The sequence below is a fragment of the Thermobia domestica genome, chromosome 17, assembly GCF_964235325.1.
Source record: "Thermobia domestica chromosome 17, izTheDome1.hap1.1, whole genome shotgun sequence".
Classification (NCBI taxonomy): Eukaryota; Metazoa; Arthropoda; class Insecta; order Zygentoma; family Lepismatidae; genus Thermobia; species Thermobia domestica.
The window spans coordinates 45,066,373-45,088,946 of NC_137470.1; the positions used below are offsets into that span (position 1 = coordinate 45,066,373).

Consider the following 22,574-nt stretch of genomic DNA (forward strand, 5'->3'; position numbering starts at 1 on the left):
AGCACATAAATAACAGGTTTTGCAGAAACCATTTTCTTTTTAAATCCGATATTTTGTTTGAACCAGTTCATTTTTTTAAATATATTTAGGTTAAATTAAAGTGGAGTAAACAAAGTCCCTATTTAAAACTAAGTAAAGGTGGGGCGCTGATTGGATTGAGTGCTCGGTTTTGACCTCAAGAAGTGATCTAACCCGATCAGACTCGGTCAGAGGTCAACTAATTCCTCAAATGATGTACCAGTAGTTCACAAATTATTTACCAGTCAGCCCATTCAGCAGTACTGAAGCTTGACCTAAGTTTAAACATTCAGTACCTTCGTACAAGGGACCATGATCTAATGAAACTAATATATAAGCTTAGTTGATCTCACAGTTTACTGAAATTAGTCAAGTATTCATAATAATTTTGTATGTGATTGTTCCCACGAAATGGAGCTTATTTAGCTTTGGGGTTAACTGGTGTATCACCGGAACAGTTTTAGAAAATTTGCCGGGTCAGTTAATTTTTTTTTTTTTTGTTTGTTTGTTTGTTTGTTTATGAGCAAGAATGAGTGAAAGTCATGTAAGGGGAATAGTAAAAATGAAGAAATTGGTTATTTTTGATGTTGTAAGCGACACTGTATGTGGAGGCGGATGGACCATTTCGCGGAGAGATATAGTTGTTATGATGTAGTGGCGCGAAGAGGAGTATGGCAAGTGCTATTGAAATGTATATGATTGCGGAAACCAGATGTTTTCAGTACCCTCGCTTACGCGTGTACACATCGTCGCTGACGCGCCTGCTCCCTTCGGGGGCACTACCGCGCTGGTCCGCTAGCTCCGCCCTACCTTGGCTCGGTTAGATAGCATTCGTGCACTTAGTGGCCACCTAGCACAAGTTGGTTTGTGTTTTTTGCACTGTAGTTTTTTATGCCCTTATCCTAATGTGAGGTAATCTAATGTAAGTTAATGTAGTCCAACGAAATATATCCGTATACAGTACATTTTGGTACTTTTTTTCGATTCTAATACTGGTCCGGCGATGCGGCAGTAATGCCTTAGCTTTGTAATAAGCGAGAAGAAAATATAAACGTCATAGAAATTACAAGGTTCTAGAACACATGTCCCACTTCCCATTTAGCTGTAATAAAAACAGAAAACAACGTATCCTGCGGTCTTCTAACCCGCTTTCACTTGCTGACGCTCGCTAGCAATATTCTGTGAAATAAAATTTAAATTTTGGTACAGAAAGGAACCAACCTTGCTAATTTATATGGGGAACCTGTGTTCTAGAACTTCTCCTTAGCAATTATCTGGTTCACACGTTGCATTAGAGCGTACGTTAAGTTAGGATAAAAGCCGGAAGTTTCAAACTTTTCATCGTGCCATTAACTGACAAAATAATGGAACTGGCAGTTGACGTGGAAAGTTGAAACTTGGCATACATATAGCCTTCAGAGAAAAATATACAGTATCCACGTTAATCAGTAGGTCCACGTCTCATATAGCCTCGCTGCTGAAAGGGACGCTAAACTAAAAACCAACTCTACGTTATCAGGCAGGACGGTCGCCCTGCAAGCAAGGCTTTAAAAAGTAGATCGACTAGTGCTTACGCTTCTAGAATACAAAAAATGGCATTTCGGCGTTGTTCGTTTACAACAACTACGAAACAGATATGAATGAAATTTAAAACATTTGTTTTCTGGTAGAAAAGATTGCAAGTGACATCAAAATAAAATTTCCATGTGAAAAATTGTCAAAGTTGTGATGCGTTGAAAATGAAATTCTTTTTCAGGTAATCACCAGATATCAAAAAAAAAAAAAAAAAAAAAAAAATACTGCACCCATTTCGACGAAATTTGGGACATATGTGTACTTTTACACATACATGCTCATGCTCGTTTTTGTTTTTCGTAGAAAACAAGAGTTTCTTTTTGTAAATTTTTGAAATAAAATACGTCTGGTTATACGTATTCACGTTTATGTGATCTTAACATAAGTGATATCAAATTATTTTATAGTTTTGCTTTTGTTGTTTAAGTTTTGTTTTATTTCAAATTCTATGATCACAAGTACCTTGTTCTAGGACTTGCAGAAGATTCTGAATAGTTCACTGCAAGGAAAAGAAGTATTATCTACGCACAAGAATTTGGGACATCTTAATAGCAGAGCTCGCAGTTTATTAACAGATGTCATCGTTCGATATATTGGCGCAGATAAAAGGTACAGATCGTTTCGTTAAATTTTGTGGTATCGTATGTTAAAGATAATGTAAATGCAATAGTCTTAAATATTAAGTAATTGCTGTCCTATACATTTATCGTCTTCACTAAGAATTCCGAGTAGAATCTCGTTTTCACATGGCACATATTCGACGGTATTGATTGCGTTTATCACCGTGACAGTATTTTTCACTTATGATCTATATTACAAGTATGTTTGTAGTTGTGTTTTTAGGATTAATTTGGTCTCAAAATGCATTGAAATTATCAAAGCAAAAGTTCAAACACATTAATTCGTTAGTTGCTCATTGTGGTACACAACAATATGGATCAGTTGGAATTTGAAAGTGTTCTGATGACTGCATAGCACCCTTTGGATTGATTAATAACTGTTTACAGTAACTTGGAACACGTTGAGTTGTATTAAATATTACAGTTCATTTATTTGCCTGACTTAATGAAACTAAACATTCACTTCTTTCTTTAGTGCCAGTGTTACAAAATTTATAAGAAACAGAAAAACACACTGCTGAACAAGACTGTACTTTTAATATAAAAACATATTTACACGTGACGTTTCGATCTTCTAGCCAAGATCCTCATCAGACGTACACTCTGATGAGGATCTTGGCTAGAAGATCGAAACGTCACGTGTAAATATATTTTTATATTAAAAGTACAGTCTTGTTCAGCAGTGTGTTTTTCTGATTTTATTCGCAAGACGAATACTATGATTGTGTGTCAGTTTAAAATTTATAAACAAGTGTTTTTTTTTCCCTCCCCAATGGAGCGTCGTCTCTTAATATTTATTCAAGCTTCTATGGGAATTGCTTTGTGAAATTTCATTTTCTGTCTTACAGGATCAGTAGACAGTCATTCATTTCAATAAGTGAGGCGATTGTACGATTGTTTCCGTCTGAAAACAAGGTTTGTGTAAAATTCAGTTAGGTGAGGGAATTCTTGTATATTGCTAATTTTTCGTTTTTCTTTGCGTTCACTGGAAAAAATTTAAAAGTCGTGGAGTATTTTATGATTCTTTGAAGATTGTTCGGAAACCATACTGACAACTTTTGGAGATAATAGCTGATGTACTTCTAAGCAAAAATGATCCCATAAGAATATGTTCAATTTTCAACGGTCTGATAGTTACAGGTTGGTAAATATTTTATACAAATTTGTTCAGGACAAAATTTTATTACTCATCCTGTATGTACTTTAAAGAGATGACGCATGGCGTATTTGAACGGCAATGGAAGTACCTTTCCACTGATGTATATATGACGATAGTGGAGTTGGAAGGGAAGTTGTGGAGGAAGAAAAAAACTTTCTTCATTTTAATAAAAGTAGTTCGATTGTATAAGGACAATTTTATTTTTCTTTCTGATACTGTAGTATATATATATATATATATATATATATATATATATATATATACAGGGTGGTGCATTTAAAATTTGCCACCCTCTATATCTTTGAAACGACTGCGAATATGAGAAAAGGCAAAAACACGTCTATCATTATTTTAAGGGGCTTGAATTTTGAGCTATAAAAAGTCCACCCCAGGTACCCCCCCTATTGAGGTACGTGGGTCAACTTGAAAATTTTAAATGGCAAAGGGGGTCGAGTGATACATCGTTGGAAAGGTCTAGACAAGAGAAATATTTTGCCAAAAGTTTCAAGTCCCAATGTTGACCCTATCCTAAATGGCGGGGGTTCCCATTTTGTGTCCATAAAGTCCGTTGGCACCCAGTGTATCTTCGAAACGACTGTAAATATGAGAAAACACAAAAACATGTCCATCACTATTTTAAGGAGCTTGAATCTTGAGCTATAAACGGTCCACTCCAGGTACCCCCATATGGGGGTACATGGGGTCAGCTTCAAATTTTTAAATAGCAAAGAGGGTCGAGTGATATATCGTTGGAAAGAATGTGAACCCGAGCCATTTTAGATGGAGTCAACATAGGGACTTGAAACTCTAGGTAGAATATTTCTCTTGTCGAGACCTTTCCAACGATATATCACTCGACCCCCTTTGCTATTTAAAATTTTCAAGTTGACTCCAGATACCGCTATATGGGGTGTTTAGGGGGATCTTTTATAGCTGAAAATTCAAGCCCCTTAAAATAATGATGGACGTGTTTTAGCGTTTTCTCATATTCGCAGTCGTTTCGAAGATATAGGGGTGGCAAATTTTAAATGCACCATCCTATATATATATATATATATATATAATATAAATTTGCGACATTATTCAGCATAAAAATTGAAGTTGATGCGTAATTTTTTGTCGTTCCTATTTGGCGACAGTGTTGGCAACCGTGTTTCTTGAAGCTCTTGGAAGAAAGATATTTTGTTCTGAAAATTAGCTTCATGAGGCTCCTTCCAACGCAACTATCGTCACGTGCCATATACCCTTGGAAAGGCCATTCTGTCACCATTCAAATGCATCATAGATGACCTTTAGAAAAAATACAGGATGAGTAATACATTTTTGTTTTGGAAAAATGTACAGAATTGTTACCAACCTGTAGGTGTCAGGCCGCTGAGAATCGGATATGTGTAGAAGCTTTTTTGCTTAGAATTATATTAACTATCATCTTCCGATTTCGCCGGTATAGTTTCTGAACACCCATTGAAAATTAGACTTAATTGTATTAATATTTATTTTATCATTGTCTTCAGAACAAGGAGAAATTTACAATTTAACTTACAAGTGAACGTTTTCCATAACTTATCAGAATACATTTTTCAATGCTCATTTTATTGAAGTACTAAAGGAATCCAGAAAAAAAAAAGAAATTCCAATATGTCTAATTTACAGCATATATATACAGTGAAACTTGTATAAGACGGAACGTCAAGGAACAAAATAATTTTCCGTTGTGTGCAAATTCGAAAAGTTAAGTTCTGTAACAATAACTGCTGGTAAAAATAATCTCGTAGTACTATACCTAGGTTAAAATGGTTGAGGTGAAAGATTAATTAACACAAAAATGTATTTACAACATAAACTCAATTTACAAAGTGAACTTATTTGAATAAGACAGACGCTTAAAGTAGAAACTACAAGTATGTATTATTTTATTATGTATTTCCTCTCACATTCCTCTTTACATTTTCACCGCCTTTTAAGGATTGTTTTCATTTTCTGGGTTTCAGTGTTGGAAATTTGCGTTTGCAACATTTGAAATGAACTTTATATTTTACAAACATTGTCTCTTATTCTCTCTTCAATAATCGTATTGTGTCCTCCAAAGTAACAATAACATTTGTTTTTGCCGTATTTGTACACAACACTGGGCACACAAACACGCCACACTGAAACCACATTTTCTGCAGCAGAAACAATGGAAATTTTCAACAACTGGTCTAAATTTCTACCATTTTTTTTCAAAAATGACCGAATTCTTGGAAATGCATGTGTAATGACGGAGTAGCAAGCAGTAAGTCTTTAATTTATAAAGAAAGTTTTGACAGTAGAAAAGTGCTTATGTGTGTATCAACAAAAACAGGAAACAGGTAACTTAAATAACAGAAACATTATCTCCATTCTTGTTCACGGCCGAAAGATCTTAACTATTGAAAACAGAAGTTCAGTAGTAACGCCAACGCAGAGACAGACAGACTACAGTGCCCCTACGTTTCGAGCTGGCAATCAGTTAAGAGAAAAATCTTTACCATATGGCAAATCAGACAGAGTTGCCGGGACTAAAAACTATTCATCTTCAGCAAATTTCCGGTTTATATAAGTTTCGTTTTAAACAGGTTTTCATGTATTTTGTTTCTCTGTGGAAATAATATAGTTTAATTGTAATTTTGTGTTGTGCAATAGGATATCAGGACTGTATATTATAACAGTGATTTGTTTTTCAAATAGCATACTTACTACGTCCCCTATAAAGTTGCTCAAGGGAAGAAGGTTTTGGCAAGAGGGAAACTTTGGGACAGATATTGCAACACAAGAAGGTATTTGCGGCAAAGTGGTGTTTTGCCTTTGAGAAACCGGTGTGCAGCTACAACTTCTACCGAAGTCGATTTAGATGGTACGTTCATAGTTCTTTTTCATTTATTTGCTTTCATGTTCATAAATTCTGTATTATAATTTTATCAGTAAATCACGATGCATAGTGTTTTATGCTATCTTATATTCAGACAAGGGTACAAAACTTCCTAAAAGAGATGCGTGCCGATTTTTTACATGGTTACACATATTCACGTATTATGGTCAATCAACAGATTCACAGTTCAAGGGCACTACCTTCATTATAAATCAACAAATTTCCGTGAATTTGTGCAATCAGTATATCTGCTGTTCATCTGTGTGTAAAACTCTATCACTGCTTTCATATATTAACGGGACGTTTTGTAAATACATGTTCCGAACACCTCATATGACAATTGTGTTCAGAAGTATAATACTGTCTGTTTCACATGTTTATTGAAATATTATTTCTTGTACTTCTGTCCTAGAAATTAATACATATGTATTTACGTATACTTAGTATGTACGTTTCTTTCACACTGAATTATGTAGATGGTGTCCTTTATTTTCAGAGTCCACTGATGAATTTGCCGAGGAAGCTCTCACGTGGTTGAGAAATAATATAGAGCCATGGGAGAAAGTGTGTGATCTGTGGAAACAAACGACATTAAATCGGAGAGCAAATTACATTCAGTCAAAGAAGGATATCAGCTCCTACTTCAAGGAATTTCCTGCTTTAAAACAGCCTCTTGGATACACACTTGTAAGTGTAGTGATATTGCTAAGAAGTTTACATCTTTCTATTATTATTTTATGAATGTAACCGAAGAAAGAAAATACCTTTATATTATTTTATAGAAGTGTAATTCCGTATCACAGAACGAACTGTACTTAAAGGAAAATGAAAAAAAAAAAAAAAAAAACGAGTAACAAAATTTAATGAGTTAAAAAAAAATCATGAACATAAGGGTCTTATGTTGATGCTATATATAAATTGCGAACACGGCAGTTTTTCTTTGCAAAAAAAGCACCTAGCATGAGGCGAGAGAGTTTATAAATGTTTTTCGGTGTATGAAGTTGTACCCTGTCTTGCACTATGTTTCGGAGTTTTTCGGTTCTAATTTTTTCCTGTGAGTAAGCTGATGGACGAGATGGTGCATCTTGTAGCAGGTAGAACGTTTAGTAATTCTGAGAAAATCAACCGGATTTTCAGTACACCAAAACCTGTATAGATTCAGAAATAATGAAAAATCAGAGTGAAAAAGTGCGAGTGGGCCGAAAATAGATCTTTTGTCTTCGACGTACAATGCCAATAAGTTAACCTCTACGCTACCCAGCCCGCTCCCCGATCAGCCCCACATCCTCACTCTTGTTGATAATGTTCCTATGAAAACATTTAATAGTTTATTTTAATTTACAAATATACCAGCATCAGCGGCAGAAGGTTCAGAATTATGTAAGCTTACGTTAAAGACGCGTTTTTGTGTAATTAAAAACCAACCAATGTATAAAACAGTTACCAGAAATTAGATAAAATACACGTGCAGTACATGCGCGCAAAGATTTAAGAAAGAAAAAAAAGCTTGTAAGAGCTTTCACCTTTTATGGCTTTGTTAGGCAGGAAGAGAAAGACGAAAGTGGAAGAAGAAAGATACAGAGTAAGACGAGTTACGCCATATTTCTGGGGGGGGGCGCGGTGGCTCAGTGGTAGAGCGTTCACCTCCGGTGCTTGGGGTCCCGGGTTCAAACCCTGCTCCCGCCGTGTGGACTTTGTGGTGTAGAAACACCGTGCTCGTGGGTTTTCTCGGGTTCTCCCACTTTCTTCATTCCACCATTTCATTCATCTCTCATCATCACCGTCTCCTTTAGCCTAACCGGCGTAACCGTGAGACGTAAAACTCAAAGATTTCATTTCATTTTGCCATATTTCTGCTAGGTGCTATGGTGGTCATGTGATCACGTGACTGCTGTCAAGTACTCATACGAGAAAGTAGAGAACCTTGTGGAGAAATCATTGTTGGTATAGGTGCGGTCCTTGTGTCTTTCTCTATTTCTTATTCCACTTTCGTCTTTGCGTCCCTGTATGACGACTCCATAAATGCGAAAGCGCTTGGAAGTTTGTTTTATATTTGCGTGTATTTTATCAGTTCCACTCTAAGTAATTGTTTTTTACATGCCTACTTTGGGATTTCTTTTTCAATCAGACATAGTATTTTCTGAAAATGGATACTATAGTGGGGTGAATGCCATTGATGTTCATAACTTGATTAAAAACGCTCTGTTGAAACAAAGATTATTTGATGAACTTCAAAGAAAACTATACTACCAAACTTTTGTATAAAGAGAAGAAAGCATAGAACATTATATCATCAAACAGCGTTAGGTATATGTGACAACAATTTCTTTTACTTTTCAGATCGACATTGATTTTGGCCAGTTATATCCTGGGAAAGATATAACATTTTTTTCAACGTGGAATGCAGACTTAAAGAAGATTCAGCATATACTTACCACGACCAAACAAACAACAAATGACGGAGCCACATTAGTAGAACTTTTGCTGCAGGAGAACATCAGGGAAGGTAATTATTTTTCTTATTAAGGAGATCTTCTACCTCTTCGCTTATGTTTCTAACTTCCCATTTGAAAACATGTAAATTTTAATATGGTAATTTCTAACAAAGTATTGTAGGTAATGACTTGAAATTTTTAATACAAATAGACAAGACCCATATAAATCCAACCACGGTCTCCAATTTACGTTACATGCGTTAGATTAATTGCAATATATTCTTCAGTAAGTTTGGCAACAGAGAATAAAAAGTATGCTGCAGAGGGAAGAGGGCTGACCATCTGTTTGCTTGTTAGCTGCTTTAAAAAGGACGCTCTTACCAGAAAAATCACGTTGTGATTCTCACTTCTCAGTGGTTAGAATGGTCTGGACTGGAAGAGCCCAAAACCACTTCTTTCTTCCTTTCACGGTTTGTTTGTTTCTTCCACCCCCTGCTGTCACAAGAAGACAACTTGTTTCGGAAAGCATTTTGAATTAGTAGCGAAAAGCCAAACGAATGACACCACGGACGGATTAAAGGGAGGGGCGGTCACTCCCTCCGAGAACATTTGAATACTTTGAATAATCGGAGTAAGAAACTAGAAATTGCGTAATCTAATAAGAAAAGTTTGTTGAAGTATACAAATCAAGACGCATTTTAAGTGTCACAGCATTGTACTCTCATCCCCTCCCCTCCCAATTCCCTTCTGAAGAAGTTCTCTTTTGTTTCTCTGTTCCATATTAGCCTTTACACTTACACTTTCATTATCCAGTATTGATTTTTACCATACCATCTGCACAGAAGGCGAATAAGGTTTACGAGTCCTTCCTGCCCCCTTTTTTAAAAATTGCTAATTATAATAAAATTTATCGAAGTGCATGGAAGTAAGTTTTGACTGTGGAGAAATGGTGTACACATTGTTTATTATTTCATTAAGTATTGTTCACTATAATTATTAAAACGCAACACTGTTCAGCCTACTCCCGTAAGCAAAGAAAAGATCAATTACAGGTGCTCCGGCAATTTTCCCTTGTCTCCTTTTAGTCGTAAGTCCGAGCAGAATAAATCAAAATCTAGAAGAAAAATAAATGATAATTGTAAATCGACAACATATCGAGCACTTAAAAAAGCTCTGTTATTCTTTTGTTTCATTATTGAGCTCAGATCACGAGAAATATTTCAACTGCTGTGTAGTAATTGAACATTTTTCGTTTAATCTCCCAAAGAGTCTGAAATACTGAGTTCAGTGACCAGTTTACATCCCTGAAATCAGTAATTACTTGAATAACAGTATATGAAGAAGATAGATTCAGTAGGGTTAATAAGCAGATATGAAATCCCTTTTGTAGCAATGAATGAAACTAATGTTTAGAATTTGTGACGAAAGAACTTTTCCGCAGCGTATAGTCTTTAACTTGTTGTTAATTGTCTATTTTGATTCATTAAGCTGTTCAATTTCTCTCTTTTTATCCGTATCTGTTGCAACTTCCCAAAGAGAAATACATACGTTGACTTTAACCTTTGGTTCTTGAAATAATATACTTCATGTACAGCTTTTATACACGTACTTATAGGCGATAGATAAGTATCGTATTAAGATTAGTTTTCACCATTATTTGGACCCAATATTTGCATATAAGAAACATCGCATTATCCCTTTGGCGAATCTGGGTGTAGTTACAAAAGATGATACTTTTTGTGTGTGTTTTTTTTTCAGACTGCTGTCCATTGCTTACAAAACGTAATTTCCTTTTTTCTTTGATTATTGACTTAAAGTAATATACAGTATTCATTGCGTATCACAGAGCAAACCTCTGCAGGTATGAGAATGAATGCAGTCAGAAAGTTAGCACTTACATTCAAATAAATTAGTATAAAGTGGTCAAAAGTGGGCGTACCCCCCTTTAGTTTCAACAGTATAGTGTTAGTTATGGTAGAATGTCTGTACACAGCTACCTTAAAGTCGTAAGAGTCGTAAACAAAGGTATGATCACCATCCATGTCATAACACAACTGAATTCTGCACAAAGTTCTGGCAGATGTTTTGCGGAGATACTCCGGAGTCAACGAGGATGAAGGCGTGTTCCACAGCTGCTCGTAATTCCTGCGTTGTGTGATATCGAGTGTTTCTTACGTGTTGCTTCATGAAAGCCCAGGGAGCATTGTCTGATATCGTCAGATCGGGACTTCTTGGAGGCCTGGCAAAGAGCTGGATGCACAACCTCTTCCAATCCAGCGGCCAGGAACTGATCTGATAACTGTTACCAAGCAGAAAACAAATGGATAGCAATGTTGCCAGACAATGCCAAGCAGTGTTACCAAACAAATGTAGGTAAAACCAAAAACCGTCAGAAAACACCAATTAAGAGGTACGCCCACTTCCGGACCTCGCTGTATAAGCGTAAATTAATTACCTACAAATGTTCTTGATATTTCATTCTTTTCCAGATGCCAGAACAGTCGTAATATTAATACTTCTTGGAAGATATTTCCCATCTGTGACCACGTGTATCAAAAGGAAAGACGGAGGTGGATTATGGAAACCTTCCAAATACGAGGCACAGCAAGGATTCCTTTTTCATGTCAGAGTATGTACCATTATGTAATATAATGTATTAATATCTACACTTGATTACCACGAAATATGTCATTAACATTTAATTAGTGATTGGAGAATGGAGAACATTGCACGAAACCTTATCGAACAAACAAACAAACAAAAAAAATCAGCTTTTCTGGAAAAACTGCTATGCTCAAACAAAAATATTGTGTAAGCAAACACCATTTTCATCAAACCACGATCCACTCTGACTCACCACGTGTCACCATGATCTACTGATCTACTTCGACCTACTGACCGAATATGTCGAGAGTGGATCAAAGTGGAATGTGTTATATTGAGGACTACAATGAGTCAGTTGTTATTGTTGGGTTAGGGTAGTCATACGTAACAGTGGAACATGTAAATGTAACCCAAGATCCACTAAAGTATACTCAAAATTATCCCCACGTGATCCATAGCCACTGACCCGCTCCATCTTTGATGTGCACTCAATTGATATGATTACCATACCATATCAAGAGGATCATATTGGTGGTACATGGAAACAAAAAAGTTTAAGAAAAGGCCCCCTCGGGACAGCACGCCCTTGGTGGAGTGAGCTATCAACCATATTTTGCAATATACATGACTCTTCTTCATGCAATTAGTAAAGCATGTATCGGTGTATGTGACGCGATTTGTATCTTACGAAGATATCGTGAACCTAAGTTGTGTAGATAGAAAGGAATATGCATAAAATAGGAAAACACAATATTTATTAGTCGCTAACGCCCTCGCCTTTGGTGCGAGCGGTTCTGGGTTCGATTCCCGGTGGGATCACTCGATCAAAGAAGTGTAACAGCTTTTTCAGGCCAATCATCCTGAGTGTTTTTTCCTGGGTTGAGTGAGTTTTTTTTTTAATATAAACACAGTGAATGATGCTAAAAATGCCGGGATGGTACCTAACACACAGGTCCCAGACCGCTTCCTTCCCCATCCATTCCTTTCTTGCTTCCCCTCTCTCGGATTGTGTGCTCTCCGAGGGACGACATCCCTCAAACGTGACGAACTTAAGGCCGACCTAAAAGTTACTCCTTCGTTGCTAGTACACTTATCTCCTTTGTTGGGCGACTGCGTTCGATTTCCCGGGAGGAAGGGGGAGGGGATTTTAGGATGTTATTCGTATTTTCGGTTCCACTGTAGGTTTATGCCTTATGAAGTTCCCGTGATGAAACCCTATATTCCAATAACAATAGTAAACGTAAAAATGCTGTAAAACTTTCGGTGAATGCTAGGTAAACTTTCTGAAACATAAGTAGAGGTTAAATATGTTTATGGTCATGGATAAAATGTTTACTTGGCTCAAAACAGCTTTTTCCCAGTGTCTTTAAAAATGTTCTTCATTCAACCCTTCAAATATTGGAACTATGATAGCACTCCTTTCTTCATTTTATGGCATAAATAAGTAAGAAGTGTTTATACTCGAGGTAATGATATGTGTGTAATATCAATCTTATAAAAATACTAAACAGCACGTAGGGGAACGGCACCAACCTTTTCGCGATCATTATTTTAAAAACTAATTCATTGATATTGTAGCATCCTTGCTTTTCAAATTTCCGCAAAGGTTTTTCTTTCTTCTTCCTGGAGATTTGTAACGTCAAGAATTGCGGTCATTGACGTACAGGATCTAAATTTATTTTATCTTTAAAATATCCGTGCTTACTTTATGTCTGGATGTGATTCCAAGTTTGCCACATTTAATTGAAATATTTATTACTGTAAATGTAAACCATTAAGTGTAAGCTTAGGACAATTTTATTGATGTCGCAGTTATCTATTCACGTAACTACTGTCAAGTTTATAAGTGCAATAATTCAGATTGTTTTCTTTGTGATTATTCTCAAACCTTATACTAAAAGGTAGATTCCTCTAAGGAACTTTACTTAATTTTTCCAGAACTTTTCTTAATTGCATCGGATAATACAAACACAATGAACGGTATTAAAAATGTACAACTCAAGGGGTATAATAATACATTCGAAATACTGTCATATTAACCTATATTAGTTTTCAAGACATTTCATATCGCGTAGAAGTGACTCGCGTCAATTATGACCTCATTACATTACATTTCTAGTATAGAAGAATGCCTGAAAACAGTTGGTACCAGTTTAATTGGATTGCTATATATATTATTGGTGCACCTCGTATTTAAAATACAAGCTCATTTTAATTATACGTGTATTTGTAGTTTTTGGAATTTGATAACGTGTTAATAGGTGTGTAACGTGATAATAATTCTGTGTACATGACTTACAGGAAGCGTCCGATCTTCAAACAGAGTTAGAAAGGCATCATCTAAAGATGCAGCGCTTTGGATGTAGTGTGCAGCCCATGCCCGTCGTTGTCGCTTCAAAAATAGATGAACCTCAAGCCTTCTACGTGAGTATTGAGGATAATCTCTACAGAGTTGAAACTCCACTGAAAGCAATCGATAGCACATTCAAGTCGTTTCAAGTACTGGATGCAGAATATCCGAAGGAATCGGAACAGGTGTGGACATTTGTGCAGAAACATATGTACAAAATTGAAAATGACTGCGACAAGAATTTTCCTTCAGTGAACACGCTTATCTCTGAAATATCAAAGGTGTAATGGCGGGAAAGGTTGTTTTCCGTTAATCATTTAGTTTGTAAAATAGTTTTTTCATGTATATACGTTCTTTTTAGTTTGTAAGAAGATGCCTAAGTGTTTTGTTTGTCATAGTGACTTAAGAACGAGTCAGTCTCTGTTACTTCATTTAAAATTTTGTCACAAATTAGGTGCCATGAGCCCCTTTCGTTGTGGGGAATCATTGTGTGGACGCGAATTTGATAACGCCAATTCATTCCGCAAACACTTGCTGAAACACGAAAGAACAAGTACGGGTGGTGATGGGAACCAGCCTTTTCGAGGATACCAAAATGAGGTGTGTCACATCAATGTTGAGAGACAGTTGACTGATAATGGTGATATACCAATTGAAACTTCTGTGGAAAGCCTTTCTCTTGAAGATTACCGTGAGGCTGTAAAGGAGGAAGCCCTTCTTTTTATTACTAAACTGTATAGTCAATGTAACTTAACCAGAACTCATATACAAAACCTTTGCGACTGGGTACACGGGTTTATGGGCGGTAGTGTGATGCAACTGCTAAGAGAGAAAATTTTACAAACGCTTCGAGGAAATCATGTTGATGATAATACAGTAACTGAAGTAATGAACATGTTTAGTATAATGTCCAGTCCATTTTATAGCTTGGAAACCGAATATAGGCGATTTGGCATGTTAGAGACAATGGGCAGTTTGATAAAACCAATTGATTATGTTATTGGACAGAAATTATCTTCAAAGAGAAAGAAAGGCGAGGTTTCGGTGGAAACATTACAAGTGCTTGGAAAGTTTGTGCCTATGCGAAAAATGCTTAAACGATTTTTGGAGTTACCGAATGTTCTGTCAACGTTACTCCACTTCAAGAACAGTGCAGAACAAGAGACTGAAGTACTTTTCAGTAGTGTGCAAGGACTGCATTGGAGAAACGAGGTAACATTTTCTGATGATCGTTTGATATTACCTTTATTTCTTTACTTTGACGATTATGAAATTAACAATCCTTTAAGTGGGCATGCTGGTACAAAAAAGATAGGGGTAGTTTATTATACAATTGCATGTATTCCACCGGAGTTTTTCGCGAAACTAGAGAACATATTTCTCGCCTTACTCTTTCATTCAAATGATAGAAAAACTTTCGGTAATAAAGCAACCTTTTCAATTCTTATTGAAGAGTTGCGTTTCCTAGAATGTGAAGGTATATGTGTAATGTATAATGGTTTAGAAGTACAGATTTATTTTAAGTTGTGTGTTATTACAGGTGACAATCTTGGATTGAATTCCGTTCTTGGCTTTACAGAGTCATTTTCTGCTAAGTACCCTTGCAGGTTTTGCCTTACATCAAAAACAGATTTACAGGCGCAGTCAAGAGAAAACGTCCGGAATTTGCGGGACGTTGAGAATTATGAACTACATGTAATTCTCGGAGATGCTTCACAGACAGGAGTAAAAGAGAATAGCACTTGGAACATGTTGCCGAGTTTTCATGTTACCAAAAATTACAGTGTGGACGTGATGCATGATCTTTTGGAAGGGGTGGGGAACTATGATATGATGCATATTTTGAAGTACTACATCAACGAAACACGTCTTTTCACAATGGATATTTTAAACAGTAGGATTTCGGCCTTTGCAAGCATGTCAGATGACGTAAATAAGCCGGCACCTTTATCTTCTGAAAATCTTGAAAAGAATAAATTAAACTTGTCTGCTGCTGAAATGTTATTTCTCATAAGGTACTTTGGTTTGATAATGGGTGACTTAATCCCCGAGGAAAATATCGTTTGGAAATTTTATATTCTGCTAAGAGAAATAACAGTCATATTAACATCAAAAGTTATTCACGTAAACACTTCTGAATTACTTTGTACCTTAATTGAAGAACATCATGAGATATACAAATCTTTTTTTCAGGATACATTAAAACCTAAGCATCATCATATGGTTCACTATCCACGTTTAATGCGACATATAGGACCACTTGTTTTCACATGGTGTATGAGGTATGAATCCAAACACCAACCGTCCAAGATTGCTGCCCGTATTGCTTATTGTCGAAAGAATGTTCTAGAAACTATAGGTTTGAAACACCAATTGCAGATATGTTATAAGTTCTTTCAGAAAAACGGTTTTCATATTCAACAAGAAATTGGACCTGGAGCAAAGATATACCTTTCACAAGATCAGAATTTTCCATTGTTTTCAATGTGTTTACCTCCTTCGTTGTTGAAACTTTGTCGGTCAGTAGCTTGGTGCATATACAACGGATTTGTGTTCAAGTGTTGCATGGTAGCGTTCGAAATTCATGAAGATGGTTTAAACTTTTATAATATAAAAAAAATTTTGTTAGACGAAGAGTCGCACATTTTCCTTCTATGTAAGAAAATGAAAACAGTTGGCTATGACAGTCACTACTGTGCATATCATTTGTCTTTCACGCAAGAGTGGATCTGCATACCAGTAAATTTGAATTTTGCAGGGCCTCCTACGTATTATAAGATAATCGATAATGACAACATATATGTTTCTGTTTCGGTATGATTTTGTGTTGCATGTGGGGCAGTGTTTTCTAACATAATCGTAATAGGGCTCGAGCATAAGAAAATGTTTCTTAATCCATGTGATTTTCAGTCAAACAATATTATATCCACTAGCAAAGCATTTGCAATGAAGCATACATTCCTGTACTACTAGATGTTTTGCCTGCATGGTCCTATGGCCACCGAAGTAGGAACTAAACTTTTAAAAAACATGGTTGGTTCTATGTAAATTTTATACAGATTTTTTGTTCGGAATAGAAAAAGGTTACATATCGAGTGTAAGGAAAAGATCGCACAGCTTGGACAGAATCTGACTCTACAGCTGAAATGAAACGAAAATGTCTTACGATATTTTGTCCTCCGAGGTTCCCTTTTGAAGTGACAGACGGGTAAAATTTGGACTATGAGGTAACACCTTGCGGTACTCTGTAGAAACACGTGATAGTTTTGTTTAGTTTAAACTTCTTCGTTATCTAAGGTTTTTTAAATCAGTTTTTTTATTTTAACAACAAAATGGCTAGATTTGAAACGGCATGTTTTGTCATGATCTGGGCACAGAAAGCTTCTTTTTGTACGACATTTATTCAATTTGACATTTTAAATGTACGTTTTCATCTCTTCACATTTTCCCGCCACATTTCAGACCTTTTGCTGCATCCCATATTCCATACTTTTATTTAAAAAAAGAAGAAGAAAAAGAAAAATGACAAAGAGCTTTGAAGTTAGGTACCTTCGTTTGAAGTACGGCACTTTCCTCTACTCCACGATAAACACCATTCCAAAGTCGCTGCTGTCAAGTGTTGTTACGGACAACCCGTGCGATATTGCCATATCGACCAAAGTTTACCGGTCTCTCCCTTCCAAAAGGGGGCCTTAAAGGACAACTTTATAAAGACATTTTCGTATCGTTTTAGCTGTAGAATCAAGTCTGTCTGCCTGTACTACCTTTTCCTTACACCCGATATATATAAAACCGCTTTGGAAAAGGAATCCGTGTACCCAGTCGCAAAAGTTTGTATGGGTTCGGTTCCTTTATAAGAATGTAACTTGGATTTGCTAATGAAAAGGATTTAGTGTTACCGAAATGGGTTTAAAACAAAAGTTAAACAATATTGCGTGAAAGGAAGGTAAATCGTTGTCTGCCATTTTTATTTCTAAGTATTTTTTTTAATTGGGAAGGATGTCATGTGACACTAAGTTTAAACTACTAAAAATATATTTATGAAAGCAGTTTTTAATGGGTTTCTGCAATTCTAATATAAATGTGTCAAAGTCAAGAACCGTATCTTGGGAAGGTGTCCGTCTTAAGAAAAAACATATGATGCCATTAAATTTTGATTAATATTATATGGTAGTATGATGTGTCGTACGTCGAAAAGAATAGCTTTTATTGATTGCAAATACATTGCTAGTGGTCATAATATTTCTTCATTCAAAATCTCACTGAATTACATAAACCATTTACTATAACCTTTACTGAGTTCAAACTATACTTTGTTCTAATTTTAGAGTTGAAAATATGCTATTGGACGTAAGATTGAATCTAGGACGTCAGCCTGACGATTCCTGTTCTGATCCTTGGTGCACTAACAAAATTTTTACTCCTTAAAATGTAGATACTTGCAGGAGCTGCCCCAATTTCTTTGTTATACATTTTGTCTCCTCATTTTATTTTAAACTTATAAAAATAAAAAAAGGTTCTAGAAGAAATTGCATACTATTAAGGAATGAAAACCACAGGCGTGACGTCGCGAAAATCAAATGCCATTAACTCTTAAAAAGAGATAGGTACGGAAACATGTAGCGAACCTATGATAGAACATGAATCAGTAGATATTCTTTCGTATTGTAACGTTTATATTATGTGTTACGAAACGTTACGCTAACGATGGTTCTAATTATTGTCCCTTGTATTTAAGTATTTTATTTGTCCTTATGCCTTTTCTTACAAGTCTTATTACTGCTTAGCAAATACTTTCGTATTATTGTTAGATGCAAATAATGCATATTGTACCAAGAAAATAATTTCAGAAAATGTAAAATAATAATAATTACTTCTAACGAAAATATTCGTCGTGAAATTGTGTCGTTTGTAATCCAGTCTGTGTGGGCATTTAATGTAAATTTTTGTTTGCGTTTATCATGTTAAATAATGTCATGTGTATGATGGGGTACTCAGTTTCCGCAGTGTCTGTACAGTAAAATTCCGGCAGATGGCTCCTCGTGCATCACTTGGTGGTCAATGCTTAAGCGACTTTGTGCTAGAAGATCACGTTTAATTTTTGCATATATTTCCACCCGTGTGTTTCGTGATGGCAGTTTCGCTTGAGTGTTGTATACTGTTAAATCCTCGGCCCTTGAAGTTGATTTCCATTCTGAAGAAGAAGAAAATGTTACACGGTGCAGAGTTGGGTAAATCCGATGGAAAGTTAGTAGTATAATTTTTTTCACAGTCTTTACAGCAAGTCTCTACACAGCCTTTACAGTAATCCTCCCATGTTCTCTTCGTGGTACAAAATCCTATGCCGATTGACGGGTATCCTGAACGGACATTATTTTCAACCGATGTTCTGTCACTTTTAACATGCTCTTACGTTTGACCATGGCCTAAAGCATCTTTTCCAAATGTTGACTTCAACATTTCATGTGTTTCTGAAGCAGATTTTCTAGCTTTACCTAGTTTCATAAATTTCGTCACCTTCAATTTCGCTGTTACTCAGCGCATAACTGGGGGAAGATACGCTTAAAAACTAAATGCGACTTCCTAGGACAAAGCCGCTTAGGGCACTGACTCTCAAAGGATGTACGAGGAATTGCTTGGTGGTGTTTAATCATTCTAGCTTAAACTTCACGAGCTGCAAAACTATTCTGAAAACTTTTCAGTACTCCGTTATATACGGTACACTTTAGAAAGAAAGAAAAAAAAATTGAGAGATTAAATGACATTAGAAATACGCACTACCAACTCCAAAAAGCTTTTTGAAAAATAAGTAATAATAAAATGATAAGGAAAATTCAGTTAACGTAGCGAAACACTAATTCAGTTCAATCTTCTAAGCTTTATTTTATGCATGTTTCCGTATTATTTATCAAACGTAGGAAGAAACACATTTATTATGATGTAGGTATTGACCCTAAAGAACTACATGGTAGTTACAAAATTTTCCATTTAAAAAAAGCAGTCTTGTAACATGTTTTGTATTTTTTTCATATTATTTACATTTTTAATGCAAACGGTTACCAAGTTTCAAAAGAATTGTGTATATTTGTTAAGTTGTACTCATTTTTTTTTTCTTCTTGGTTTTCTGTCTAAGATAAAACTTAGCAGTTTTGGTTGAAAAATGATTTATTGTATCAGTATTAGGAATGTGGAAAATAAATTAAAAATAAGTGCAATATGATCTTACAACAATAAAACATTAGTGTTAAATTCATTAATAATAAAACGAATCAGCCATAAATCGTATTATAATATATTCATTATCAGTAAAACAGTAAGTCTGCGTCTAATGGAATAATACATATATATATTTGTTTTCTTCTGATTCCTGTTCTGTGTGAATCAGTTTAAGCACAAATACTTGCCACTTAATTTTCAAGTTTGAATTTAGAATGTGAAATGAATCAGCATTTAATTTCATTTGATATTCATTTACATGCTCCTTACTAGAATCAATATATTTCTTGCTTGTATGCATACCGAAGTCGTAAGGAAATGAACTTTAGAACACTAACTCCTCTACTATGATTGACAGAGTTGATGTACCATATTCCGCTCAAGGGAGTAAAACTTTCAAATTTGAATATTTCATAGTTTTGTGTTGAAACGTAACGGATATGGTGGAGGCGGATTGTCCTGCGAAGAACGTTTTTCTTTGTAGTTTTAAGGACTTTACGAGGACCAGGGTATTCAAAGTTCATTTTCCTGCGAATTCGAGTTCTGAATCACCGTGTATATATGTGTATTGTATTAAGTGAATCTTGATTCTTCAAAACTTCTAGTTTATGTAATTGGGGCAATTCTTAGTATCCAAATTAGAATTATATCTTACAGTCTGGTTGTACACCTGACAGCATCTTCAGATAGAGAAAAATAGGATGGGAAAAGAATGGATTACAAAATTGAATACTTCGAGTTCTTCTCAATTTCCTTACCCGTTATTTGCCATCTTATTTCCTCTCTCTGAAGATGGTGTCAGATGTACACTGAAACTGTAAGATGAAAAATAATTCTAATTTGGACACATCATCAATATGTGTCTTCCGTGTTCAGTTACTTGGAATAACTGTTATTTAGTAACATCCACATTTTATAAAATACGTGTAAAAATATTAAGAAAGAAATGTAAATCAAAAGTATGTGGTATATTTTCATTGCATTGATTAAAAGATTTATATACTTTCATAACTGCATTATTGTAAAGTTCCTTTTTTGGTATTACTGTGCTGCATTTCTAATTTTTCTGTAATGTATACTTGATTAAAGGAAAATAAAAGTAGTTGTTATAAATGCTGTGTAATTTCTGATCTACATTGCATACCACCTCAGTTCCATTGTTATAGAAACAACACTGCATGGTTACGATAGCTATAAACACACCACCTTGATTCTGCTTCATATCAAACTTCACAGAAGATAAGACAAAAGTATTATTAGAAACATTTCCATTATTCATTTAAAGAAGTATTGAAATGGTTACTGGAACTGTTTCTAATAATACCTTTGTCTTATCTTCTGTGAAGTTTAATATGAAGCAGAATCAAGGTGGTGTGTTTATGCGTGTTGTTTCTATAACAATTCCGAAATTGTTCCACACACTATGCTAGATTGTTCTGTCAACAATCTAGCATGGTAACAGCAAACATACTTTATCTTCAATATTACAATACGGCATGGCTACCATAGCAATATAATATGGTTATAGTACCTATGCAGGTTGTTCCATCTACCATCTTACATGGCTGCTTCAACAAGACGTTCTTGTTCACATAGCCATACCGTATTGTAGATATAGTCATATCATATTGCAACTACAGCAATATAGTATGGTTACATCAAGTATAAAATTTGGTGCACCTACCCTGCTATATGGTTGTCTCAATAAGACAGTATTGTTAAAATAGCCATAGGGTATTGTAGGTACTGTAATTTAGTCTTGCAAATACAACAATATATAATGGTTACAATGACTATACGGTATGGTTGTCCACCTGTTGTCCAACCATCTAGTATCTTTGCAATACCTATACGGTATAGTATTCGAACGAATATGGTATTGTAGGCAGAGCTATAAAGGTATAGTTGGGATGTAGCTGTATTGTAATCTGCATGGTAATATTGACTATTAACTCCGATTATAGTTAAATTTACAATACAGAAATATGATACTATTGCACATATGTATGGTAACAATAACCCGGATTTAATAGCCATACCTGTATGCTATTACTGGCCATAAGCATAGCTGTCCCTATATAAGCAATACTATTCTGGTATTATTAACCATTTAATGGTTATGCCAACTATACCATTTTTTAGGGTGTATAACACAATAATACGATATATGTAATTAAATCTCCCTTACTTACCTTTGTCAATAACAATAACATTATATACACTTGTACACTTAATTATTTATTCACAAAATAAACAGTAAGGGCGAACCCTCGTCCTTACAGTATATTAGAATAATTTCCTGTAATATAAGCGTTGATAATAATTAGACGCCTAATGACATTGGTCCATTTAGTTGTACTGTGATATCAGATTCAAAATCTAATAGGTTTCGGTGGTAAAGCGTTCACTTCTGGTACATAGGATCCCTGGTTCGATCACAGCTCGCGCTAAGTGGGGTTTGTGGTGGACAAAAGCAGTGTGGATGAGTTTTCTCATTTCCTCCCATTTTCTTCATCTTGCCATTTCATTCATTCTCATCATCGCCGTCTCCTTTAGCCTACCCAGCATAAACGTTCAACAAAACTCCAAGGTTTCATTTCATAATAGACTCCTGTGTAAATACCTGTTTCTCTCTCTCTCTCTCTCTCTCTCTCTCTCTCTCTTTCTCTCTCTCTCTCTCTCTCTCTCTCTGGTAAGTTCATTAGCG

At 35.5% G+C, this 22,574-nt stretch overlaps 2 protein-coding genes across 2 annotated transcripts in view; both read left to right on the top strand.

Moving 5' to 3' along the window:
* LOC145674002 (uncharacterized) overlaps positions 1-13,938 on the top strand; it is an 18,880-nt gene extending 4,942 nt beyond the window's left edge. Inside the window, exons 2-8 of the mRNA XM_081743827.1 lie at positions 2,066-2,202; positions 3,062-3,128; positions 6,082-6,247; positions 6,759-6,949; positions 8,603-8,768; positions 11,187-11,326; positions 13,603-13,938. Coding sequence (XP_081599953.1) covers positions 2,066-2,202; positions 3,062-3,128; positions 6,082-6,247; positions 6,759-6,949; positions 8,603-8,768; positions 11,187-11,326; positions 13,603-13,938 — 1,203 coding nt within the window. The remainder of the gene's footprint in view (positions 1-2,065; positions 2,203-3,061; positions 3,129-6,081; positions 6,248-6,758; positions 6,950-8,602; positions 8,769-11,186; positions 11,327-13,602) is intronic.
* An 85-nt stretch (positions 13,939-14,023) lies between these two features.
* On the top strand, positions 14,024-16,471 carry LOC145674003 (uncharacterized). Its single transcript, XM_081743828.1, has one exon. It carries the CDS (start codon positions 14,024-14,026, stop codon positions 16,469-16,471), a length of 2,448 nt encoding a protein of 815 aa, XP_081599954.1.
* Positions 16,472-22,574: the final 6,103 nt, after the last annotated feature.